This window comes from Melopsittacus undulatus, chromosome 6 (assembly GCF_012275295.1).
Source record: "Melopsittacus undulatus isolate bMelUnd1 chromosome 6, bMelUnd1.mat.Z, whole genome shotgun sequence".
Taxonomy (NCBI): Eukaryota; Metazoa; Chordata; class Aves; order Psittaciformes; family Psittaculidae; genus Melopsittacus; species Melopsittacus undulatus.
The window spans coordinates 53,913,800-53,941,666 of record NC_047532.1 but is presented as its reverse complement, the minus strand read 5'-3'; the positions used below and the strand labels follow the sequence as shown (position 1 = coordinate 53,941,666).

Genomic DNA, 27,867 nt, shown 5'->3' with positions numbered 1-27,867 from the left:
TAAACTATAATCCTGGAAATGCTTATGCCTGAGCTATCCTAGTGAAAACCATGTCTGACTCACAGAGTTACACAAGCACATTTCCTTCTGTAATAGAGCAGAGCTTTTCCAGAACATCTACTGCAGGTTTTAACAGCATCTCAAGAGACATTTCAGGTGTCCAGGTAATGTAGTGAATAATAATGGTTCTTTGTATACTTATTTATAGGTATAACATTAATTTAATGGAAATAATATTTCATTGGGAATAAGATTCCATTTCATGGGAAATAATAGTTTCATTAGACAAAAAACATGATGTTACCTACAAGGTGAGTTCTCTGCTTGCCTTGCATTGGAGCCTGTTTCTTTCTTTGTGGTAGACATAATGAGAGATAGATAGTGAGGAACCTGCCTGCAGAGTTTCCCAGAGTTGCTGCTACACACATAGAAAGGTTCAATTTTGTATTTATTTAGAGTTTCGTCATAAAGTCTGTCTCAGCTGGACAGATCATCTTCCTCCCACTGCCAAGAGATATTATCAATTATGTGGGTCCAATTTTCTGGAAAGGTAATGCGGTTACTGCCCTGGTTGACTTTAGCAAGCTTTTCAGGTACATGCTGCCCTTAAAGATAATGCCAGTCAGTGTTCTCACAGCCCAGAAAAGCAGACGTGTGCTACCAACTTGTTCTAATAATAAAATACTGAACTTCAGAAGAGCTGTCTGTAGAAGTAAAAAGATATGTTTCTGTTTCAAATTAGTATGACTTTATCAACTGCCACAAAGAAAACACAATCTATTGTCCAGAAATAATTTATTCATCAACAATAAAACACTGAATAGAAAAAGCCTTGTAAATAAAACTATATATATAATGCTTTATTTTTTTATTTGATACTCCACAAAAAACACTACAGACAGTAACAAAATAATCCAATTAATCTTAAAAATTTCAAATTATAATTGTCATTCTTTGTTTACCATGTTTTATTAACATTGCAAAGGTCATTTGTTTACATATTGTAGGTTTACTTGATTTCATTAAATTGTTTCTTAAAACACTTCAAGCAATTTGTTGGTTGCCCCATAGTTTATAACATATATAAGTATATCAATAAACAATATAACAGCTCTGAGAAAGATATGCAGACTGTTCAATGGTAAGTAGTCTACCATAGGTTGTTTATTGGGAGAGCGGGAATAAATCACAACTGAATTGGGATAGAAGTCAACACATTGAAGAGAAATAATGTTTGGGGATCAATTACATGTTTTCCATTGCCCGTTTAGTAATGTGATCACTTTCAAGCTCTGATTTCTCCTGGTTTAGATACTCTAACACCTTTGTTAGCATATCCTCATCAAGATACTGCCTGTTTTGGGTGTCATCATTTTCTCCAGCCATGGAAAGCCTTTTGCTGAGTGAAGCCAACTTGGCAGCCTCCTGTGGTCCGAGCTGACTTAGGTGCTCCCTGATGGCCTGGTCCAGCTGGTCGTCTTTCTGCAGATTGCTCTCAGAAGCTGGAACTGGGACTCGTTTCATCTGGTTCATATTGATAACTTCTGGATATTTTGCCAGCACCTTTGCCAAGTAATCGGCCAGCTCTTCATCCTTCTCATTCAGTTTCTCGTACTCCAGTTGTTGCCTTTCCAAATCGTTCAACCAGGCAGCCTTAGGAAACGGGTGTCCTTTCAATCTTCTGGGAATGTAAGACAGTCTTGGCAAATCATTTTCTTGATTAAGACGATTTAGGAAGTAGGAGGGATTCTGATTAGCTAAATTGTCAGTTCCCAGAAGACTGACTATATCTTCAACATTGAGGTCTTCAGGTAGATTTTCTGGAATAAGATTAATAGGCTGCTTCATGTACCCGTTTTTAGAGTTTACATTATGTTTAAATATATCTCTCTGTCCTAGATTGGTTTCAGTAATCTCGTCGAGGTCTTCTGGGAATTCTGCTTCCTGCTCAGCTTCCAACCTTTCACTCTGAAGCTGCTTTTTTTCTCCAGATTTCAACATGTCTATTAAATCCTCAGGAGGAATTTGTAAATTCCTTGAGATTTCTATCAGCTGAGCTATAGACTGAGGATCAAGTTGCTTATCCAAGAATGTGGGTGCTCTTTTTTCCTCAAGTTCTCCTCCAGTCCTTAATTTCCTATTCCCAGCACCACCCATCAGCCTCTTCAGGTAATAATTCATTAGCTTTGAAACATCCTCTGACATTTGATCTTTATTGTCGCTTCTTATTTCATCCTCAAGGAAGCTGAGTTTCCCTGATCTTTTCATTTCATCGTCAATCTCCTCTTCATGTTTATCAATTTCCTCTTTGCTATCTTTTATCTCTTCCTGAGTTTGACTTTCCACTTTTTCTTCTATGGGATTCCAATCTTCTCCTCCAACCACATCTTCATAGGCAATGTTATTCACTTTATATACATCATCTTCATCATCTGCATACAATTTCTGGTCCTCATCCAACCTTTCTTTCTTATGGTTACTAGGTCCTGCCATCTTCCCCAACTCCTGAAACACAGACTCCAACGTAGCAAGGCTTTGGGGTGTATATTGCTCTTCCACTATTTCATTAGTACGCTTGAAAGGACTGTCTCTTGAACTGTCTTCATAGTGACCAAGTGGCATTTTGAGATATTTTTGCCATCTCTCAGGCCACTTGTAAGCCTCGTAATCATCAGTTCCTCCAGCTGGAAGGTTGCTGTCGGAACTTAGACCATAAAGTTTATTCTCCTTTGGGCCAACTTTTGACTCCTTCTCAGCTTGCCTTAAGGCTTCCAACATTACCTTAACCCATTGGGATTCATCTTCAGTCAAAGAATCCCTTAAATTATCTGGTAGGTGAACCTGATCTTTGCTTTCTTTCTGTTGCAGGAGGTATGGGATGCTCTGATAAGAGTTGTAATCAGGGCTGCTTTCTCCCTTGTTAGTTTGCTTGCGAAGATCTTCTATGTATTCCAAAGCCTTGATCATATCAGGATTTGGAAACCTTTGTAAGTTTTTCATTACATAGTCTGGATCTTTCTGAAGCAGCTGATGCTGTTGGAAGGAAGCTGCATCAACCAAGCAGATCAGGACAAAGAAAAAGGTGAGAGCTTCTCCAAGCTGGAAGGTTTTAGTTTCTGCCATGTTTAAAATATTTCCTTGAAATAAAGAGAAAGAAGAAGAAAAGAAAAAAAAGAAAAAAGAAGCAGTTAACATATGGAGACAGTCTTAGAAAACTGAGAAGTAAAATAGCAATTGATATTTTAAACTCATCATGTAGAATACCACCAGTACTACACAAGTTTTTATTAATTATTGAAAACTAATATAACTTGTACATGGAAGCCGTATATTTTGGTGGAAATATGAGGTTTTATGAGCCCTTTCTGTGACTCCTCAGTTTACTGAAAACTATCAGTTTCCTATGCTACAGATTTCTTATCGCTATACTCAATGAACTTTATGAACATTGATTTCCCAGTGGCAGCACCAGAGAATAAAATAGAAGTCCTATATAGCTCACAAAATGCCAATAGAGGAATCTAGATGTCGTTTTGATTATCAAAATGAAGACCTCAAATGGTAAAATCACTACATCCATATATTCAAATGCCATTTTTAATATTTAAAATATTAAAAATGCATATAGAAATACTCCATGAGATTATTCCATAGGGCATGGAATTTCATGCCAGGGTAATACAGCTGAATGATGCTATACTGCAATAAAATTAATGCAATGAAGTGGAGAACATGGCATATAAAATGACTTGCAAGTTTATATCTCTCATGACTGTCTGTGTTATTACCTTCTTTTTTTATAGATCATGAAAAAAATTTATTTGGATTACAGTTGAATTTTAGTTATGAGTGAGCTATTTTCCTATGGGTAATGATCCCTTAAATGAAGGACATACTATAATTTATCCTAAAGGTACAGTATAATTTTACTGAATCCTTTAAAACCCATCTTGGAAATGAGCTCAAGTAGGTAGGTTCTTAGTGGTGATTTCATTTATTCATTGATTTCAGCAAAAATTGAATCAGGTCTCAGGACAAGCAGAAACATCATCACTGGCAAAAGTGAGCTAAATTCAGTTAGAATAGATCAGTAGAAGCCCGAATTTAGTCAGTCTGTCCAGCTTATGTCAGCCAACAGTAAAGTCTGAAATAGAAGTGGGAAAAATATGCTTCTGACTAAGAAGATTACAGCACTGCTGTGTATGAAGATAGAGCCACACAAGTCCAGTCCTGGGGGGAGCTGAGCACCCTTCACCCAGTGTAGTGAAACACTGCCATCACTCAAACACTGATACACCGGGGCTGTGAGACTGATGGTTAGATACTGTTCTGATCCAGTTACATTAATAAGGTAGAATGATGAGAAAGAAATGATATAGAAACCATTTTGATTAATTGACCTATTTTGGTTCCTTTGGTTTTTGGCTTGGTAAAAGCATCTTGCTCCGATGCTGGTGGTTCAGTTTATCATGAAAGAGCTACATGTACCACTATTTACCCCCTGCTGCAAGTATAAAGTGAGTGTGAATACTCTCATTTCAGCCCACTTGTAGCTTTTTCCACTCAGTTTTTGTTCCTAACATAATATGATTTAACTAAAGTTAACTAAATACCTTAACTAAATATGACTGAACTAAACAGTTAAAGCAGTACCAGTTCAGACAGCTGCTTTTTGGTTGGGTTTTTTTTTTTTTGTATGTTTGCTTTTTGGGTTTTTTGTTTGGTTTTTTTTGGTTTCTTTTTTTTTTTTTTCCTGGGCAAGCTAACAGCTGTAATAGCAAACAATTTCCCTGAACATTTCTGACTTCAAGCCTGGGTACATTTGAGCATTGATTTTACAAAGGCTTCGTTCCAAACAACTGATTAAAAGGTCCCACCCTCCAGATCTGAGTTTCCCCTGAAACAAAGCCAAGACATCGCTTCATTATGTGTCACAGAAAAGGCACTAGTCCTGTACATGACTTTATATCTCTCTGAAGAAAGAAAACACTTCACTACTTCTTGCAGCAAGTAAATGAAATTAAGACTTTCTTTTCCATCAGAGAGACTGGTTGTGAACAGTTAGTTTGGTTAGTGCACGAGAAACTGTCCTTTCCAAGGGGTGGGGGAAGGGAGAGTTGTTCCATAATTATCTGTCAGGCACCTCCCACTTACAGACACCAGGAACTCAACCTCCTTCCCTGCACACAATCATGTATTGTTACAGCCTTTGTAAGAGTCATCAGCATCCTATTAGGATCAAAATGTGCATAACAGGGCAAAGTTCAGTTTAGTATTCCACAAGAAACTGATGTTGCTCAATGAAACATTTCTGCAGCAGGAATAAAAGGGCATTGGCTCCCCTCTGCATATTTTGGGTGCATTTGTCTCTAAATGAATTTTCATTTTTATTTTATTGATAGATGATACTTGAAAGCCTTGTCAAATGGATCTGGGAATTATTTCTTTTAAAAGCTTTGAGTCCCTGTCATAAAACCTAGTCATTAAATATGCCGCGTTATCTAGGGTCAGAGGACTCCTCCCTAGTCTTTCAGACTTTAATCCCATTTAAACAAAACAGATAATATTTCTTACTATCCTTAGGATTTATACTAAACATTTTCTTCCATGCCTCTCAAAGGACAATATATTAAAATGGCTGTTTTGTCTGCAGATAGATGACTGTGAAGCTAGCCTAGACGAGGAGCCTAATAGCTGTTCTGTTAGCACCTAACAATCAGGAAAACCATCTTTTGGCCAACAAATATAGAAGTTCCTATTTACAAATTAGGCAATCGAGTTCACAATCTGACATGTACAAAGACAATGCAGACTGGCAGAATTTCTCTCAAAACAGACTAAAAAATTAACCTCTGGGATGTTTCCATGGTAGCACTAATTTTTTCTTGCAATCTCTCTCAGCAGTTGTCTCTGATGTAAATGCAGTGTTTCCAGTGAAAAAATGGGATGAAAACTCATAATTTTTCCTATGGATAAGTCCCTGCCCTGAGAGTCTAAGGGGGAATCAGATAGCAGTATTCCATAAGGAACATGAAGAAATATATCACACATTCTTCCTTACACTCACTTTTGCAATAAATAACAAACACACACGCAATAAATTTCCCTTGGTTTTATACTATTCAACCTTTTGCCTTCTGCAAGGGACACAAAACATGAACAAAAATAATAATATAGTGAGGAGAAGGGGAAGAAACCCAACTCCCAAGCAGTTCTGAATGTATATACTGCCTGTCTGTGTATGCATACATCTGGAAAGTTGGTTAGATGTGCTTGCATTCATAGAACCTCTTAGCCTGTATTTTGACACAACTGAAATGCCACATTGGCAAGCTGACACTCCTGAACACAATCACAAACAGAAACACAACACTTCCTGCCTTTGGCCACTATAGATTATATATAGAGATAGATGGAGATAGAGATAGAGATATAGATAGATATAGATATATAGATAGCGATAGATAGAGATAGGTATAGATGCAGAATGTATCTCTCGCTATAGGTCTATATTTTGCAGACATACGTTTCATCACCAAGGCCAGCTGCAGCCCACCACCTCTCTGCTGTAGCTCGCGTTCTAGCTGAGGCTCTGTCTGCCGCGGGTCCCTCCCTGCTGGCAGCCAGTTCCGCGGCTCCCGGCCGCCCCGAGCCGCAGCCCCTACCTGCCAGTGCCGCTCCCGCCGCTCCCGCCGCCGCTGCCGTCGCTTTCAGCACCGGACAGCGCCCGCTTATACTGCCCTCGCCGCCCGTGACGTCAGCCGTGCGCTCACGCCCCTCCGGGCGGTGGAGCCTCGGCAGGGCCGCGCAGTGCCCATGGGGAGGAGGTCGTGGCCAGCGGGAGCCTCCCCGGAGCCCCCCACTGCAGTCAAGGGTAGAGAGAACACGGGGAGGGCAGGTAAAGGGGGGGCGGGGGGGAGGGGAAGTAAAAAGACAAGAGAAAAAAAGAAAAAAAGAGGAAAACAGAAAAAGGAAAAAATGGGGAAAAATAAATAAAAGAAAATAAAAAGAAAAAAAAAGAAAAGGGGGAGAAAGAAAGGAGAAAGAAAGGAGGAGAAAAGATTAAAGGTAAAAAGAAAAGGAAAAAAAGAAGAAAAAAGGAAAAAAGGGGAAAAAAGGAAAAAGGAAGGAAGGAAAAAAAGAGAAAAGAGGGAAAGAAAGTATAGGGGGGGAGAAAAAAAGGAGACAGAAAATAAAATAAAACAAAGAAAAAATAAAATAGAAAAAAAAAGAAAAGAAGAAAAAGAAAAGAAAGAAAAGAAAAGAAAAGAAAAGAAAAGAAAAGAAAAGAAAAGAAAAGAAAAGAAAAGAAAAGAAAAGAAAAGAAAAGAAAAGAAAAGAAAAGAAAAGAAAAGAAAAGAAAAGAAAAGAAAAGAAAAGAAAAGAAAAGAAAAGAAAAGAAAGAGGAGAGGGGAGGGGAAGGGAAAGATTAAAAAATAAAAAGGGTGGTAAAGAGTGGAAAAGAAAAAAAAAAGGGATAAAATCAAGAGCAAGCAGGCAGGCAGACCACAGTCAGGGCCTTCTGTTTTTCAGCTCCCGTAGCCCAGGGATGTTGAGGAGCACTGGGAGGGAAGTTTTTTAAGCTGAGCAACATCTCAGGTTTTAAGTGATGGCCAAGCCAGAGGCAGGGTAACACAGTGGGGCTGTGGGGCAGGAGCAAGGCCAGGAGCACGCAGGAGCTGGACGTGATGGTGAGCCAAACCTCAAGGAAGCCCATGTGCTGCAGCAGCAGAGTGCACATGTGCACATGTGTGTACCCGTGTGCATGCCTCACACAGCTGGCCTTCCAACAGCTGCAGTCAGCATGGGGGTCTGTGATCTTTTTAATCCACTGAATGAGCCGTTGTAGCACAGTTCTGGCTTCCTGACAGGGTGAGAACAATCCACATCATCCATGGCCTCTTCATCAAGTGTGGGAGGCCCAGGAGCTCTAGACAAACTACAGCATTCTGATGAGGGCTAGGTGCTCTCGGGGTAGGAGGGAGCTAAGGGAGGGAATGACACACCTCCATTGTATGCCTGACATAGATGGAAAAAATGAAGGTCAACAAGGAAAGATAAGGCAAAAGGGTCCCCCCTCCCCAGTAGCTCCAGTGCAGAAGCAGCCAGAGAGGGATTACCCACCCATGGCACTGCCTGCAATGCTCTTGCAGTTTTAACTCCTTCCTCAGCATTCCCTGTGCAGAAAGGCCAGTGCTTGCACTGATCAAGAGGATGAGTAAATACCACCCTGCCATAAATCAGAAAGCATGAAATGTAACACATTGCTTCAGCTGCTGCTCTGGGTTTCAGCTCACTCCTTCTGCTTCCTTTCTATTCCAGAAGTGTTGTTTTACTTAGGTTTTTAAATAAGGGTTCTTTTTCCCACAAAATAAATCTTTTCTGACAATTTTGACCTTTTACAGCACAAAATGCAAAAAACCTAGGATGAATGTTACTTCCAAACCAATAAATGTTGCAAAATTAAATTGTTGTAAGAACAGCAAGGTAGAAATAATTGCAGCCATGAACACAGACAAAAGGACTACCCTTGCTGCATTTGTTGTAATTCGAATGATCTCCATTGTTGAAATGGAGATCTGAAGCCTCGTGTTTCACCTTACATAGAGCTGTTTGTTAGTGAAATATAGGATCAGTTTTTGTGCTGAAACTCTTCAGCAGCAGCATTATTCAGGCCACAGATACCATCCAAAGTGCTCCCTTTCATCAGTGGGCCCAGGAAGAAAAGAGACAAAAGAAAGGTTACATTAGGACCCATGATAGCATCTCTGAAAAAGTGAAACACAAAGGCATCTGCTGCAGTAAGCAGAAAGCAAGGACCAAGTTTCCCCTGAGCAGCTGGCAGCGGTATTGCTGAACACCATATTTCCCTTCAGCCAGGTTCTGAATGCCCACAAGACATACAGCTGCAAACTAATGCACCTTAAGCCATGGAGGAGACAGTCATCGTGAACAAAACAAAACAAAAAGAAACACAGCAAAACAAACCCAAGAAGAAAAATGCTCAATTCAGATTTTCTGGAATTTTCTTGTGCCCCTGCACGTATTTCCAATAGACTCTTGTTTTGTGCATTCTGCCACCAGAGTCCTAACATTTATCTAGCAAATTCTTTCCCGTGAAATCACCCTGCTGCCCCCCATCCCTCTACCCCTGATAGTCAGGACCAGTGCGTATCTCAGACAACCCCAATTAATTGGCATATCAGCACGATTCCTTCCTCTGCTCCTTAACCACTCACTTGAGATTTACAGTGTGTGAAGTCAGGCAGATGTTTGGCTTAGGTCTGCCATGGCTATTTTGGGTTCAGTGGATAAGATTTACCAAAGGGTATACACAATTCAGCTGTCAATTGTAGTCCACGTCAAGAAATGTTGCATGGACTTTGTGCTTGTGATTGATTGTGTCCACAAAATCCTATAAGGAAGTACTTAGTAAATGTACTTTTGTCGTATTGAGTGTATGGCATTCTTTTCCTCAGAATGAGTCATGCAACAGAAAATTTGATCTGTTCTGTCATTAGAAGTTCCATGGCATTTTATGTAAGAGTAAGATCACATCACAGCATCTCTGAATGTTAGGAAATTGCATTAGAAGTAGCTCAATATCAACTGTTTAACCAGAGGAGATTGGTAATCTTGTTTTTCTGAGCGCATTTTGACCATGCTGCATCCTTTTGTGGATCCTGGGAATAGACCAGCAATAAGCACAGTGGGTTTTGTGAACAGCTTGCCCTGTCACATGCTCTACCTTACATAGCTATGCATCATGAGGAGCTAAAAGTTAAGCAATCAAACCTGTATCTTGCATGCTAACTGAAGAGTAAGTGAAGTTTCAAAGATGTTTTGTTTCATTTAAGACAGAGGTCATGGGGTGTGAGGGTGTATTTTGCTGCAGCAAACAGGGGCAAGAGGACTCCAGCCCACTGTGTTGTGTCATACCCAGCTAAATCGTCATCCCTAAAGTTAATGGAAAAGGAAAAGTCGGGACAACTTGACCTCAGGAGGTAGCAAGGTCTGACATAGGGCTTGGTGTTGTTGCCTTTGTGCCCATTCACCAAACACCACCAGCACTGGTCGGGACAGTGGCAAGAACCACCACTGTTCATAGACCACATTCTCCCAGTAAGACCTTCCTCCCACTACACATGCCCAGCTCACAAGAGGGTGAAACGATGATTTCTATGGTATGACCATCCCGACAGTAATGCACAGCAGCAGGCAGCACACTTGTGGCTCTTTACTAAACACCAAAATAGTGTTCAGTTTGCGCAGTTCACTTCAGCTCTGGCTCTCTCCTCCTCTAATTGGTGTCACCAAAGACAAGTACTGCTTAAAAATAAAGTGGGGTTGTGTCAATATTGATTATTTCACCCTCCCCTTCCTCTGTTTCCAGTGGCAACTAAAAATTATTTACAAATCATTACAGACATGGCATTTCCTGCAGAGTGAGTGCCATTGTCACATTGAAATTCAGTCCATATCTGACTGGAATATCTGCATTTATTCGTTATATAGTGAGAAGGGGGAGGTTTTCTTTCCTCGGAAAAAGCTCATCTGCCATCACAGATATAGATGCTTTCAAATTATTTTAATTTTAAAATACTTGAACTCTGCTTGTGTCCAACATCAGACTTGTTATTTTGTGCTCATTCTGTATGCTTGAAAGATCAAACATATCTGTATGCAAATATTTTTGGCCTCCCTAAATTTAGCACATAATAAATGGCTCAAATTTCATTACCAAAGCTGTAAGGGGAGGGAAAAATACAACATTTTAAGGAAAAGCAAGAGCTTTGCAGTTTGTAACCACAGTCCTTTAAAAGCGTGGATGTCAAGGCAAGCGCCTGGTGGCTGTAGATCACTGGGCTTTATTCCATGCTGCAATGGGATTAAGTAGCCTGACCCACATGCCTCCCTGAAGATTTGCTCCTCACTCCATAGGGACATTTCAAGAGCAGATATTGCGAACAACAGAAAATAACCTCAAAACAGATCCTGACTTTTACCCAGCATTTACCTGGTCAGGTTTCAGGCTGCCTGCAAGTAAAAAAAATTAACTAGGAAGAGAAACCTCAGGGCAAGACTTGACCGCTGCCTCTGAGACATGGCTTTACATGGTGGACACACCAACAACTATTTGTTGGTGTTGCTTTTTCCACAGAAGCCTCCCATGCCCCAGGTGGGAGGTTTCCCCTTATCCACCCTGTGATGTCTGAGATCCAAGCACTCCATATGCGAGAGGCTTCCTTGATGCCAGAATGAATGGTCCCCCTGCAGGAACCTGTGCAGGTGCCTGTCCCAAGGAGATGGCCACGGCAGCCTTGCTGAGGGTGCTTCACAGGCTCTCCCACCATGCATGCCCACCAGCCTGCCCACAGGAGCCGTCCTGGCCCAGCTCCTCATCACCCAGCACCGCTGCTTATGGCAAACTAAACCTGGTGGTGGTTTGTAATGGAAAACAGTGCCCTGTGCATACAGCAGCTCAGCCTTCCTGCGCCAGGGTTAGGGTCACCCACGCTCAGCTGTGCCCTGCCTGCTTGTGAGTCCTATCCCTGGACTATGACACCCCTAAAAGGTCCTCTCATGACTGCTGGGGGAGCATGACCTGTTGCCTCACTGTTCCTCCCTGCCCAATGGTCAACACTTACTATAGGATGCCTCAGGCTTGGGATACTTTTGTCCTACCACATAGCACAAACTGCTCATGGCAGAACATAACAGCTCACCTAGGACGAGAGGAGGAAAGAAGCCTCTGCTGGAAGGACGATGTAAAATCAGAGGATGAATCAACCGGGATGGAGTTTGCTGTTATACTTGTTCCAGTGCAGCCTCCAGCTTGAGTACCGTGTTCAGGAATAGCAAAATACCAACAGAATAAGGAACATACGTCTTCTCATGTAACCACCAAAGTATTTTTATCTCCAGGCCTCCCCCACATATGTACTCACATATTTTCTCTCGTGGAGTTTCAAGGCTCTTTACAAGCCTGTGGCATCTGCTTACCAACATTTGGTGTAAAAATATCAATATCTGCTCTGCATAGCTGTTCTGAGTGCTACATTTATCAGGCAGTAAAGATCAAGAGCCTCCTGGGAGCTGGCTGGATCAAACTGTCATGATTTCAGCACTGCTTTGCGTCAGACAGCTGAATTTAAAGTCAAAACACAGATAGTTTAGGGAGGAAGACAATGTGAAGCCCTGAGTCATACCCTGCTGAGGGTGAGGAGAACAGATTAATAGACAGCAAACATGAATGAAACTGAACAGCTCATTTTAGTCATGTGGCTGCTTCGGAAACCCAAAATAGGTTTTATTTTTAGTTGTTGAGCATGAAAAGAGGGGTTTGTTTGCACCTTGCCAAGGAGAAGTTGAGAAAAAGAGTTTTAATTAGCATGAGGCAGGGTCCCTTTTCCTTGACACCCAGAGGAGCTCAGAAGTGGGAAGTGATCAGGGAAGTTTTGCTGCTCACAAGCAGCTTTAAGGATGTGCCATCCACAAGACTTTGCACAACCTGGCAACTTTTAGCATCATTCAGACACAGAAGATGCAGCCCGTGCTCCTGCCCCAGCCAAATCCCCTTTGCCACAGATGAGTCAAAAAAAAAAACAACCCTGGTGATTGCTTATAACCAGGTCATATGTTTTTGAGGAGCTTCACTGCTCCCCACTGCTGGCTCATGTGGGAAGGAAACAAAGCAACCATGGCTTGGTAGTTGGAGGACCTGCACAGGCACATCTGAAGCATTGAAGATTACTTAACCATAACCTCCAGAGCTGCCCTTTAGAGCAGCTGTGGCACCAACCAGCAGTATCAGACAGCAAACCCATTTTGGCTCTACTTTTCTGAGTGCTGTCTGCCAGTGACAATCTCCTTGGCTGGTGTGAGGATCTTATCAAGTGGTACTTGGGTCAGCCAAGATTGACCTTCAGTGATGAGAGAACACAAAGGTTTTACATGGGGGTGAAAAAAGGTGGCAGAGAAGTGATTTGTGCACACATTGATGTAATTTTTCATTTTAAACAAACAGATAGAAGTGATTTCATGGCTGTACATAGGATTAGTTAGTTGCATTATTTAGACCTCTGCTAAATAATTTCAGCAAATCTGCTTTGCAGAAACTTAATGATCTCGGGGCTAACCCATTTCTATCCCTTACTTATGTTAAGGACTCATTATTTTTCACATTGATCACTCATAAACATGAAAAAACTTAATGATCTCGGGGCTAACCCATTTCTATCCCTTACTTATGTTAAGGACTCATTATTTTTCACATTGATCACTCATAAACATGAAAAAGCTCAGTGATTTTTGATCTCCCTGTGTCTGGCAGAAAAGCTGCTGGTTTTTATCTGCTGCCTTGTCTTGCAACACAGGATAGGCTACAGATTAATACTCCTGTTCTGACTCTTCCTTTTTTTCTTTTCTTGTTTTGTTTTTCTGGTTTTTGGGGTTTTTTTATTTTTTTTTCAAGAATCCAATCATTTTCAAAGCATGAACTATGTGCTTGCCTTACATCACATGAGCAAATGCCCTTCTATTCCCAAGTCATAATGGTGACTGCTGCTTCAGCATTCAAGAATCTATCTATGTATCTGATGAAGCTAGGAGGGCAAGAAGCCATGTTCTGTTTCCTGGACTAAAGCATCATCACATTTTTCTCTTGCATTGTCTTTGATAGTGCCATTAGTTTCACCAGTGCCATTACAGCCTTCTTGTGGTCATAGGTTTGTCCTTATTTGCTTATTAAGTATATGCCCACATATGTTCCAACCCTGTTGCTACAGTAATTTATATAGATCTGGGTCAAAACCAAATTTAGCATTTGGTCAGGAATGTGACAAAAGTAGAAAAAAGAGACTCAGTGCAAGGCAGAGCACAGAGCCAATGTTATAGAATTTCTTCCTGGAGACAACTTCTCCCATGAAGAGGGCAAACAGTTCAATTTGGTAGCTCATATGCACAAGCAGAACCACTTCATGTCATGCCCTTTTTAAAAAATACATAGCAATTATAAACTTAATTCAACACAAATTCATATCATCCCATGTGGTTATAGCTATTAACGTTTGCCTCATCAGTAGCAAAGAAAAGAGCTTGTATTTTTTGGGTTGAACGGTACTAACTTTGAATTTCAGGATACACAGACAAGGATAGTGGCTAGCTCCAGGTATAGACTCACTAGTTTAGTGATTATAGGATCAAGGCAAGTCCACAACCTCGGTGAAAAAAGCAGAAGAGATACAGTGGTGATCTTTGCACCAGCTTTGCACCAATCTCCTGCCTGGCAGGCCTCACTGCTTCAAGTAGCTGGGCTGCAGTTAGGCATGCCCCGCAGCTCATACAGCAGGACCTGCAGTACAGCCTGTTTATCAACTGGCATAGGCACCCCCGGGCAGTGAGGGTTTAATGGCATCATCCAGCTGTGCAGGAGGCATATTCCTAACAGCAAGAGACAGAGAAATCAAGGAGTGCGATCTGGGAATAGTGAGCTGCCACCATGCCTAAATGCACGTGGACAAGACACCATGCTCCATCCAATACGGGATGAGGTGGGAGCCACAGGATGGGTACAGCTGGAGACATGGCACAACACATCCATCCACTGAAAAGAGCTCTCTTAACACCTCTCATTTCCTTGTCACTCAATCCTGTAAAGTTCTCTTGGGCTAGGAAAAAAGTGCTAGGCAGACTGCTTCCTTCTTTAGCAGAAGTTAAAACATAACTGGTGGCATTATTTCCCAATCAAGCTACAATGACACCTAGTAACACCTCTGTAAGCTGGGAAGAACACTTGTTTGAACCTCCAAACTGTTTTAGATAGCAGTCTTGCGTCTCTCTCAGCTATCAGAGCCTTGACTGGCAAGAAAAATCCTTACAATCAGGGGAAAATGCTGTGATTTTCCCCTACAGTAAATACTTTGTGTCTGATACACCTTACTGGTAAGCACCTGACAAGGGCTGTGTGCCCTTCCCAGCCCTGAGGCTCCTGCTTGGCATGATGTTTTCCTCCAGACTTGTAGCTCTTAGCTGTATTTTGAAGCAGTCCTGCTGCTGCACTGCCACTGTGCTGCAAATTGTCACCTCGGGTCCATCCCACCAGCAGCAGGTCTGTAACACAGGAAAATAGCACAGCCCAGGAACTGCTCACAATGCAAGCTGCGTCCCCCAAGGAATCCGTGGCCATCTTCCAAAAGAATGACAGGTATCCTGTCATCAACATCTACTGCATTTGATATGATGCTGGATCCCATAAAAGTGTTCCAGTTCACCCCAAAATAAATTGTTTGAAATATATGACAAAAGCAATTCATTGCAGCTGTTTAAAATGAGGTCACAAAGCACTGAAATTAATTACTGCCAGCCTTACCTAGAGCATGGCTTGCATATATGCTCCTGCATAGATGTGGGGTCAACAGGGAGCTGTTTGGCTGGTTGTGGTTTTCCACTAGTGTATCTGAAATCTGATTCAAAAGGCCAGATACTACATCTGGCACTGGAGATCTTGTCTGTGGAACTAAATAGATTACTTGTCTATGCAGAGAGGTTTTCACCATCCGTTGCAGATGTAATATTGATGAGGTACTCAATTTTACATGACCGTTTCATGATATTATTGTATACAAAACAAACAATCAAAACCAAGCACAACCCTTCTGTTTTGATGTTGCTTGCTTTTAATCAGGAAGTCATGACCATATATGTTTGCTGAAGTGGTATCTTCTCAGCTTCTGAGGTGCTGTTGCCTGTAGCAGCAGATGTACATCTTGCTCTAGACAACATCACACTGCTGCTTGGTGTCTCTCTCAGATGACAGCTGCAGAAGCTCTCCCAAATCAGTGGCTGTTTGTACGAGCCTGCATTGGCTGGGGCACAAAGCTCCTTTTCTCATTCCTCATCCTTCCTTCTGCAAGGACGTGGTAGTGGCTGGTAGGTACAGACTCAGTCCTGTGTAGCAGTCCTCCCTGAGCTCCTGCAGAAGGATTTCCTTTCTCACTGCTATGCTTTGTGAAGGATGTCCATTCCTATCTCACTGTATTTTTTTATAGAAGGGGGTATTCCGTACAGAACAGGAAGAAATGGGAAGGAAGAACTGTAAGTTGTGAGGAGACACAGCAGAAACTGTTAAGCAAAAGAAACAGTTCAGTTGTGAGTGATGTAGCTGCAGTACGTGAGCCAGCCCAGCCAAGAAGATGCATGCTCCTCTGGAGATCACAGCCAGAGACTCTGAACTGGAAAGGCCAGATGGTGTGGGAGCTGAGGCAGGAATATTGAGTCTCTCTTTCAGGGTCTGTGCCAAGGAGGATGGACCAAAGAGTAAATAGGCGGCTGAACAGTGATACTAAATGCATGAAATGGGGCTTACAATATAAGAGAAATCTTAGGAAGAATAAGGTGAAGTGAGAAGCATAACAGAGCAAATCCCAGCACAATTAACCTGCAGCGAAGCAAAAATAAAGCAGAAACTGCTCCCAGATGTAAATCCATACATATAGCTGCCGTTACGGTCCTTGATTTTTACCCGCCAACTGCGTACATGAATTACAGCCATTTATTTACTTTTGAAAAGCAGTAAAACAGTAGAATTCTAAGTATATGCTTCAGTTGCAATAAGATCAAATAAATTTGTAATATGTAGAAATTAACAGCATACCTAAGTGCTTTGAGCAGCAGTCAGTGCTTGCTGAATGAGAGCCCTCAATCATGATTTTTATTTACTGTTTACAATTCTCAGTTCTATGTTTTTGTTGTTGTTTCCCACAGCTGCTCAGATAGCCAGGCATCTACTGGCAGTCAGCATCACCCAGAGAGTGTTAACTTGGAAACTAAAAAGAACTGCAGAGGCTATTCTGTGCCAGGCACATCAGACAAAACAAAACTACACCTTTCTTTTATAATCATTACAACCAAATCAAATCACTCCTTTTACTAAATAACAACACTTTAAGTGAAAAGGTCCCAAGAAACTAGCAATCAAACAATGATTTTCAGTCAAGCAGATCATAAACCAAGGCTAAAAGTTTGATTGATATACTGACCATCAAAGCGTGATTTAGAGAAAACTCCAGGAACAAACTTGCCAACAAAGTTTTCAAGCTGACAAGCAGGTATTCTTTATTGCAGTGCCGGGAGACACAGAGGATAACTCCTCCTAACATGTGTCTCTCTATTGCTACACAAGCCATCCTAATATAGTCCCTGGGCATACATACATATTCATGAGGCTACGTATGGATTACACCACTTTCCAGAAAGCTCCCCATATGTATACAGAATTGTGGTGGTGGTCTCTGAGGGTCATTTACTTCCAACAATCTTCATCCCTTCTGGCAGCCTTTGAAGCATGCTTGTACCAGTTTAATTGGTTCGTTAGCACCAGAGACATAATAACCCTCCTATCCTCCTACTTATCAGTTAGTTTACCTGTAGCCTATTCTGGACACCTGCTATTCCCAGATACTCCTTATCCCTGCGTCCTGTTTTTCTAGACTGTTTTTCTTAAGACCACATCAACTATAACGATTTATCTTGTGCCAGTATGTTTTCTAGCTGTACTCTTTTTTTCTATGTATTATGCACCTCAGTAATTTTCCACTGCTACTGTTACAAAGCCATTGAACTTAACATTGCTTAAAACTAATTCTGAAGGTTTATATATTCCATTTTGTGATTTTGTGTTCCCCTTGTTTCAAGCGACATCTACAAAGGATCCCACAATTCACTGGTAAATACAGTATCTTCTCTTGGCTATATCACCTTTTATCTGAAGACTATTCTGACCTACAGAATACCTGTTGAATTTATACTTTTTGTAGTGCTGATGTAAGTCCTGTATTCATAAAGCCACGTGAATTTTAATAATGCTGAGCAAGTCTTGCCTGACATATCGGCTGCATTAGCTCAAAAAACGTGGATCCTCAAAATACCATAGAATATACCCACATGTGCGTAAAATTATACACATCCCAAAGGGGCTGTTTTATCAGGGTTTTTTCAAACAGAAATGCAATTCAGCTATGCTGTTTTCCAGGTCCCTGAATCCTTGGACACTGCAGACAAAAGTTCTGAGATGGCCCTGTCTCTTAATGTCTCAAAATACTTCCCGTGTTGTATATCATGCCTCTCCAAAACTTATTTTCAAGTGTCTTGTCAATGTAGAGCTGTCTTGGAAAGTAGCTGTTGCTCCTACACATTGCTTTCTGCTTTATTTAGAGACTACCAACAACCCTTAAAAATATGGAACAGCTGTGATATAAAAACAGATCCAGCTCTAAAATAGCATCCTAGAAAGAATCAGGAGTCCTTGTTTTGCTCGGTTATAGCAAGTCTATCCACTCTGTTGTACAGACAGACCAGGTAGACGTGACTGTAATTAAGAGCAAGTGCAGCACTTACATGGGGAGAGAGGGTTTAAATTAACATTTCACAGATGATGGAAACTTCCTAACATATGTTTTTTCTGTAATATAACTCTCCATCATGTTTTTGTACTATACTGTGTCTAACAGACTGAAACCTTGGTAGGGACCAGCAAAATCTATTGTGAATTATTTATATTCCAGTATTGCACATGGATTAAGCCATTATATCTGTCTGTGGGAACATACATCATCTTTTAGTCTCATTTTCTTCTGGCCTCATTCGGTTCAGATTAGAGAATAAACCCTGTATGTGTAAATAGGAATGTGTCCCACTGTTTCTTTCACCCCGATTTGCAACATTTCACAACATCCTGCTACAATGTAAGTCTTCCTACAGGACCACTTGCAGAGAAGAAAGGAGAAGAGCAGCTTCCATCCCATTTTTCTTACCAACCTCCACATGACCTTCCCATAGACTATTTTGTGAGCAGTACAGGACATAAGTCAAAGTCTTGGTGGCCTAGCTGCTGATTAACAGTAACTCAGGGACCATCTTATCAATATTATGAGAACCAAAGGTCTGTAAGATATTTGCCAGTGTATTTTATCTTGAGACGTTCTGAATACTTACCTTCACAGAAAAATTACATCACAGGTACAAGGAACATCTCCTTGATTGATAGGTTACTATTCTCTCCAGTGCGATTCTGAAATACTTTAAGGGGGTTTATTTATGACTCAGGAAAGGGAAAAATAAGTAAATAAGAAAAAAGAAAAGATCTGAATCAAAGATTTCACAGTTGATGCAGCCGGCTGACATTCGTGACCTCCTGCACTATTTTAAAACCTAGATGAAAGGTGCACAAGACAAAGGCAGAAAGACAGTTAACTTGCAATACTGGAGAGTGAAGCAGAAGTTTCTAAAACTGAAGTGCTCACTTTTCTACTGACATATTGGCAGCAGAGCATTAGTCAACCAGCCAGAGTGTTTTCATCTAATATAGGCATATTAGCATGCAGTGTCTGACTGCGCTTTGATTTGAAGCAAAGCAAGGCAGGCTCATTCTCTCAAGCAAGTCAGACTGATGCATTCTCCCAAGAATCATGCCTTACAGAAAAATAATAATGAAATATTAATCACTTCCTATTTAGAGCTGCAACTGTCACAAATGATGCAGCGCTCTCATGTACTACCTCTTGCTGAAAAATTGCATAAGGAATACAGTGAACATTGGCTGCTTCCCCGGCAGAGACAAAGCTTGGGCTGTACAAGCATGGTGGCCTGGCCATAGCTGCCTACAGGAGCAGGGACAGTGCTAAACACCACAAGCATAGGTCAGCTCAACCAGCCTGTGGTGGCACCAGCAAACCCCCAGCAGCTCACTCATTAACCACTACCATATTGCTTGTCAATTTAACCCCATCTTCCTGTACCAGTGTGGCCCATGCTTACAATCAAGAAAATGCTGTCAAACAGTACTCACAAAGTTTTGTCTAAATACAAGCCCTACAGACTAGGCATCACTCCCATTCCTTGCTGGCAGTAAACAAACATTGTCAAGAATGCCATAGAGAAGAGGAAAGCACAGCAAATATGTTTGCATGAGGGTTTATGCTCGGAGCATGCACACAGCTGTATTGAGAGATCATCTTGAAAGCTCCATGTGAGTCTGGAAGCTATTCATTTAGGAATCTGACTCAACGCCCCATGACTTGCAAGGGCTGTCATTCAGCAGAAATAGCAAATAATGAGAAATAATTTCTCCGAATAGCTGATAGACAAACCAGAGCATGAAGCTTATTTGCATAAAACAATCATTGTCATTTCACACACGCAAATCTCTGGCAGTCAAAACCTCACAGTAGATCATTCAGGGACTGAAGGAAAGAAATTAAATCAGATGTTAGCAAGAAATCACTCATCCACTTGTATCTGACATAGCACTGCCTCATTACTGGATATTGTCAATGCTTCAAGCTGTGACCTATTGCCAGAATCCCAGGACATAAAACCCGTGTGACATCTTAAGATACACACTTTGCTATTACATGCTGCTGCAAATGGGCCAGGAAAATCAAATTGTTCCTGTGGGCCAGAAGGGAAAAAGCACTCCCAAACTAAAGGTAATGTTTATCAGACAGAATGAGGTGATCCAGATCACAAGAGGTGCACTAAATGTCTGTAACTGGGACACTTTTGGTTTCAATGACTGCCTACTAATCAAATAACTTTCAGTCATATATTTCTTGGACTTCCTCTGATCTTTGTCAATAAACGTCTTTTATCTCTTTGTCAATAAACATCTTTTGTATCTTTGTCAATAAATATCTTTTATCTGTGAACAGAGCCCCTTCTCACAATATAACATTTGTTGTATATGTACTTTCCTAGAACTATGTAATTCCATAGCATTTTTTGCCTCTTGATACTACAGAAATTAGTTTTTAGACAGAACAAAAACATTCAATTATTATCTCTGTTACCATCACCAGGAACTTCGAGTCAGAGGAGGAAGCCTTTTCACTAGAGCTGGCTTTAATGAAAAGGTACCTAAATTTCAGTTTGAGTAATGGTTGTAAAACAAAACTATGAACAATGCAATTCAGCCATTGCATTGCAATACCACCCAAGTTTATTGGACTGGAAAAACTTTGAATTCTGCTAGGACAACTAGCAGTTTCTGTCTAATGTTTGAATGAAAACCATAGAGTTGCTTCCCATCAGCACCCACCTATGTCCCAGCCAAGGGATTCAGATTGGATGGAGTCTTTGGAGAAATCAAGCAGTGATTGTAGCCTTTCTACCTGTACATAGCGTCTGTGAGAGTACAGTACAACAGCCTTATAGAATAGAATAGCTAGGGTTGGAAAGGACCTTAAGATCATCTAGTTCCAACCCCCCTACATTAGGAGGGACACCTCCCGCTAGACCAGGTTGCTCAAGGCTATGTTCATCTTGGCCTTGAACACCGCAAGGGGTGAAGAAACTCAAGAAAGTCTTCTTCAAGAAGACTTGAAGAAAAAGACTTCTTGAAAAAGATTTCCTCAAGTAGACTTTCTTGGGTTTCAAGGGTATATATCATAGACTCATAGAATAGTTAGGGTTGGAAAGGACCTTAAGATCATCTACTTCTAACCCCTCTGCCATGGGCAGGGACACCTCATGCCATGCAAGGCTTCATCCAACCTGGCCTTGAACACTGCCAGGGATGGAGCATTCACTACCTCCCTGGGCAACCCATTCCAGTACCTCACCACCCTAACAGGAAAGAATTTCTTCCTTATATCAAGTCTAAACCTCTGCTGTTTAAGTTTCAACCCGTTACCCCTTATCCTATCACTACAGTCCCTAACGAATAGTCCCTCCCCAGCAACCCTGTAGGCCCCCTTCAGACACTGGAAGGCTGCTATGAGGTCTCCACGCAGCCTTCTCTTCTCCAGGCTGAACAGCCCCAACTTTCTCAGCCTGTCTTCATATGGGAGGTGCTCCAGTCCCCTGATCATCCTCATGGCCTCCTCTGGACTTGTTCTAACAGTACCATGTCCTTTTTATGTTGTGGACAACAGAACTGGACACAATACTGCAGGTGAGGTCTCATGAGAGCAGAGTAGAAGGGCAGGATCACCTCCTTTGACCTGCTTGAATACCTACAACCATCTTTCCCCAGCTGTCTCCATCTTTGTGGAAAGAAACACTGGGAAGAGTTATTTTTGCTAGGTCTCTGCTAACACTTGACAGTCTACAAGAGGAAGAGCCTAGACAGAAAGCAGGTTCTCCTTTCTAACTACAGCAATATGTTTACCCAGTCACTAAAAATGAAACAAATTATGAAGTTTTCCACACACAATGACCATTTCTGCTGTTTCCAAAGTGAGAGGATGACAGAGCTCCAGGTTCTGCTCCTGTTTTTGCTGTCTGTGGTAGTGCAGCAGCAGTTTGCCATGTTACCATGCTGGCTGCAGAGGTTGCATGAGCACCCAGAGATATCTTTAAGGGGGTGGAAAAGAGGGCCCTCTGTCACTATTGCACTGTATCTGGAAGAATATCCACCCTGAGTCATAGGGTTTCTCTTTCCAGAGTTTGTTGCATTTCCCTTGGCATGGGGCCTCTCTCTCCTTGTAAGAGAGAGCCATGATTTCAGCATAAGGGATGTTTACCACACAGGTCCAAATAGCAAGTCTGAGAGCATGTGGGTTAGCAGGGCAACCAAGAGCCTATTTCCCCTGATCTGTCCTTGATTTCCTGCAGGGACTTCAGCAGCTCACTTAGCCTCTCTGTTCCCAGTTTCTCTCTCTGGAGAAGAGAGAAGTTTCCCTGCCCATCACAGCAGTAAGCATCCAAGACTGGGAGGCCTTTTTAGTATGAAAAATGTAATAAAAGTTTCAATAGGTTTTGAGGTTGGTAGAAAACTCATAGGATAGAACACTGCTCAAAATAAACCATGAAAAATGTGACAGGTACCCTGTACAGGGCTTGAAAAGAGTTTCCTATGGTTTTGTACAGAAGTTAGCTGCAAAAATTTCTGTGTTCTATAACATTGTGGTGTTAAAGTTCATTCTACCTCTGAAGCATGATGAATTTTAAGCAGCATAAAATATGGTCGTTTACAGTCTAACTGAAGAACTTCTGATCATCTTCTCTCACAGGCCTTAAACGATACCATTAAACTCAAATGGAGAGAACAAAATGGCCAGGTTCAGCTATTCAGAGCAGTGGATCTTCTTCTCCTGATGTGCCATACAGTTAAAGGCATCAACACTGTAATGAATATTAAGAAATTTGTCACTTGCTGTCATCCAGCTGGGAAGAAAAAACTCCCCAGGGCTCTCTGTTGACAGCACTGGAAGAAACAGCTTCCCCTGGAATCATGTATTAATTAATTCTGGTGAATGCTTCAGTGTGTGGCTCTTCCATTTCACATGTGGTCGGCAGGCTACTTTATGCACTAATTAAGGGATGTTAAAATGAGACCAGCCCACTCCTTATCACCTGTCCCACAGTTTGTGTTTGCAGCTGTGTTCAAGCACAGCCAGGGGTGGCTAAATATTAACCTAGAACAAGAAAAAAATCAATAATATCTAGATTAGTTGTCTTTTATTTCCCCATTCTAGTGACTGGGATTTCATGTGCCATGTTTTTATTCACAGCTGACACAGCTGAAGCATCCCTGGACCCAGTGAATATCTCTATTTCCAGATTTTCCCCCTAAATAAAAGAATTCATGGGAAATAGAGAGTTTGATCCCTGTGGGCAGGTATAGCTGTGTATCTGCCAAGCAGCAGATCCAGCCTGGTGCTAACACAGCTCTGTGGATGCTGGATCACATCTGACTTAGGTCCACATCACCTGAGCACAGAGACAGGTCAGGGCAGGTCCCATCATGCTCTCAGGTGCTAACAGTCCTCTCACTCATCATCAGGGTACATGAACTTTCTCTCCTTTATGGTACTCCTTCCCCATTGAAGCAGGGAAGGGAGGGAGGGGACAGGACAGTACTTTACGTATAGCTGTGGCTTCATAGGGGGTCTAAGCCCATGTCCCTGGTGTGCTCCCATGGGATGGGAGCCCAGAACTTATCCCAATCTGCCCTAGCCCACAGAAGCATCTTACCCCCTGGACCCCCCTTCACGCTGAAACCCACATACCGATCAGTATGCGCCTTGTGCTGTTATATTTCATTATCAATATAAATTGCAACCTTTCCAATGTGCAGATTCTCTTACTGAGACAAAACCACACAGCTTCTCAGAATCACAAGGCCTTCAGCTGCATATAAAATCTGAAAGAGAAAGGTACAAAAAAATCCCAGGCATTTCCCTGATGGCAATAACATTAATCCACACATACTGCTTTGCTATGGCCCACAAAAATCCTGGCTTAAGTTTGTTTCTCTTTAAAGTGTATTGTCACATTCCAGCATCTTAACTCTGTGAAAATTCCCCCTAGAAACACACATAAGAGAACACAGGAATTTATATTCTAGCCAAGGCAAAGCCCATGGTGTGAACACGTGCTGCCTCCCAGTGTGTGTGCCTCCATCAGTGTGGAGCAATGCCAGTGATCTGATTTCCAGCCCCAGAGAGTGGGCAAGGAGAAAGGAATGTAGCTTACACATTGTCTTCTATCCCCATTTCTCAGCAGAGAGCTTGGAGCATTTCTGCTTCAACCCTACCCCTCTTAAGGCCCAGGAGCAGCACTGAACATCTTGTTCCTCCTCTGGAGCACACAGTGGACTGCTGGACAGTTTTGCCCATGAGCACTTATGTTAGGGTTTCCTAGTTTGGTCTCTGCCGAGAAATGAAACTGGAAGCACAGGCACAGGTTTACTTACTCATAAGCAACCACCACAACTCGCATGATTAACGCGTGCCAGGAGAGGTACAAAGCTGGACAAATAATACACACTGTCCCCATTGTGTGACACGCCAAATAGCACAGCACAAGATAAATGGGTATTGCCTCTGATAGGTGCCAACAGAAATCATATACCAGACAAGTTGAATCCATCCATTCTAGTTAAATGCCAAAACAGCCCTGTTTGCAAGCTCCATCTCCTTACTGACAGCAGTGAAAGAAAACAGCTCAGATATCGATGTCACAGATTTCTTTTTTTGCTGCTGGTGGGTTAAGAAAGAATGTTCAAAACAGCCGTAAATAATCTGCTTAACAATGCAGAAGTATCTGCCTTGGTTTGTGCCTCTGTTACAGTATTACTCTCCCTTGAGATCTCTCAATGACATGAAGACTCATATGAAAAGCAGTAGTGCAAAACACCGCGTGGCAAACAGTCAGCTTATTTATCACAGGGTCTGCTGTCTGGAGCCAAAAGTCTTAAATGCATCAGGAGAAAACATCTGGGAAACAAGATCTCCAGCAGTTTCTGTATTTGCCTGATAGGAGCACACACAGTATTACTGAGTAAGGACAATTAACAAACACAAGGACTGCATTCGGGTATGTCGTAGGAAAGGTTGTGTTCATGACAAGTTGTCATCTGGATTGACTCTAACACCTTGCAAGTCTCTGTTAAGGTCACGGAATTAACCCACTTGCAAACAGGAGAATACCATCTCAGCACTACCAAATACAAAGTATTTCTAGCTCAGACACTTTTCTCAGTGACAGCAGAGATACAGCGGTGCTTGGGATGCTGCTGCACACAGTCACGTGTAGGCAGCAGCTGTTCTCTGCAGTCAACAGCCCCAACCTCCTCTCAAGCTACCACAATTGAGGACCAATAGTTACAGAAACTAATTGCTGCTGCTGGAACACTGTGAGGGGGAGAGGTGAAACCCACTGTGTTTCTTGCTCCAGGAGAATCCTTGCCTTTATTACCAGCTAATTTCACAAAGACAGGCTACTGCAATTTAAAATCCTCTATCTATGCCTTAACCTCTGTTCCCATGTGAGGTTTTTTCCACGGCTGCAATTGCAAATCTCTGCTCTGTCACTGTTGTTAAGCAGCACACTGAACACTAGAAAGCCGCCCTTTTGGAAACAGGCTGCACAAGACACCACTAAAACCAGGGGCTGGGCTCATCTCCGCCAGCACTCGCTGTAGGCTGGAGTGCAATGGTCTTTCCAGGGTGCTTTCAACAGCTGGCAAACAGGGTGGTTGAGCCCACCCAAGGGTATGTTTAGAAGAGATGAAATGAATGAGCCATCAGAATTGCTCCTCTTGCTTTGACTGTAGTGAGGCAAACAGCATCCAAAATGATCACATTTGGAAGTCATCTCAACCAAGGTGCTGGAACATACCAGTAACATCATATAGAAGATTTCTGTACCACAGTATCTGCAAAACGACAACACCAGGTAAACCCAAACACACCCACCACACCCCACATTCCTGCTTATTAACTCTTGATGAATTTCAGGCACTTTTCAAAGAAGATTTAAATTTTGCAGCCCATCAACCTCAGAAATTAATTCAATTTTTAATTAAAAGAAGCTTTTTTAGATTGAAATGGTCTTTAAAATTTCCCTCTTGGACTGGCAAGAGATGAGAGGTGCGGGACTTCCTTATCTACCATTGCTACCAAACTCTGCTCTAAGGCATCTGTGTAAGAGCAGTGTCAATATATAGGCACAGTCTTCAAACCCAGTAGAAGTTTCAAAAATACTTGAGTTCATATGAAGAAATATCAGCAGCAGCATGAATCACAATCACCCCAAATTATTTTTAACCACTTCTTACCCCATCTTTACTGAAATTGCATGATCCTTCCTTTCCAAGAATTGCATGTCATATTACGGAAGAATGACTTCTGATGAAGAGATCTCCTTCAGTAACTAATGATAAGATTAAGATGGTCCCTCATTTAACATTAATGATTAATAAATCAATACATCTAGTAGCTAAAGATATTAGTTCCTTCATATTCAATTATTGCCCACAAAGATGCCTCAGGAGGGCGGTGCTGGGAAAGGGTTAATGATCTTTCACAAGTTGCTAAGCAACAGCATTCTGCTCTTACGGCATGTTTTACCAGCCAGAGCTGTGGCAATGATGCAACTTTTCTGCCTCTGAAAATGAGCTTTCTGAAAACTTTGCAAGAACAGCAAACCCCATGGCTGCTCACAGACTGACATTTAGCTCCTGACAGCTATTAGTGTCCAAATTGCTTTGGTACATTTAATTTTCTGTTCCAAAACATACAAAGTATTTTAATATGAATTAAGTGGTGGAAAGGAGGACTAACTAAAAACGAACAAAGAAGCCCTAATATTAAGCAATATTAAATGCCCACTGATAAGTCCCTTCATGAGGTGTTTGAAATACTACTGAAAGCAAACTTAAAAGACTGCAGAAATTCATGAGCCAGGTTCAGACTTCAGGGATGGTCCCTTCTCCCTCCCAGAGAGGAAGGAGAGCTGCAAGGAGGGTGCAGACAACTCCAAGAGGCTGCACTAGAGATACAGCCCAAACCACACCAAGACTGTATCAATCATTAGGGCTGGTAACTCATAAATCAACCTCAGTTATTTGTGGTTATCTGACAGCACATATCTGATAAACATCTTAATGAGGAGAGAAGGAAACATCCTATAATGAGCAAAGCCAAACAGGGATTAAAATATCCATGAGCTCTGGGGGAATACATTTCCGAGCTTTCACAGTTAATTTTCAGAGACTTGCCTCTGCAAAGACTTTGGGACCGTTTAAACTTGCACATGATTATCAAGATTGTTTTGGACAGAGCACATGTAAATTAAGCATACACATCAATCCTTGCTCAGCTTCAGTCATTTAGTCTCAGCCAATTTTTATGAAACAACACAATTGTGTTGCCAGCAATTTTGAGAAAAAACTACTAATCAGATTTTATGGAGCCAGTTTTTGTTTTGTTTACCCTAATATTTTTAGCTGTCTCACATAATGGGTCTACTTATAGTAACAGTCTGGTCTGCATGTTCATTACAGGGGGGATGTATAAACTTACTTCGGTAATGAAGGTCTCAGCCCAAGCTCCTGATTGCTGCCACTGTAGCAGTGCAGTGGGT

At 41.7% G+C, this 27,867-nt stretch overlaps 1 protein-coding gene across 2 annotated transcripts; it reads right to left on the bottom strand.

Annotated features, from left to right (window-relative positions):
* Positions 1-779: 779 nt before the first annotated feature.
* SCG2 (secretogranin II) lies at positions 780-27,867 on the bottom strand. Of its 2 annotated transcripts, none has more exons than XM_031050002.2 (2): positions 27,807-27,867; positions 780-3,137 (listed from the first exon to the last, which is right to left on the bottom strand). In XM_031050002.2, exon 2 carries the CDS (start codon positions 3,121-3,123, stop codon positions 1,246-1,248), a length of 1,878 nt encoding a protein of 625 aa, XP_030905862.2. In that variant the 5' UTR covers positions 3,124-3,137; positions 27,807-27,867; the 3' UTR covers positions 780-1,245. The 2 variants fall into 2 exon arrangements, with proteins under 2 accessions (XP_030905862.2, XP_033919734.1); XM_034063843.1 differs by lacking the exon at positions 27,807-27,867 and adding an exon at positions 11,727-11,775.

Excerpts from the sequence above, each read along its gene's own strand:
- SCG2 (XM_031050002.2), bottom strand. The coding sequence starts at position 3,123 with ATGGCAGAAACTAAAACCTTCCAGCTTGGAGAAGCTCTCACCTTTTTC.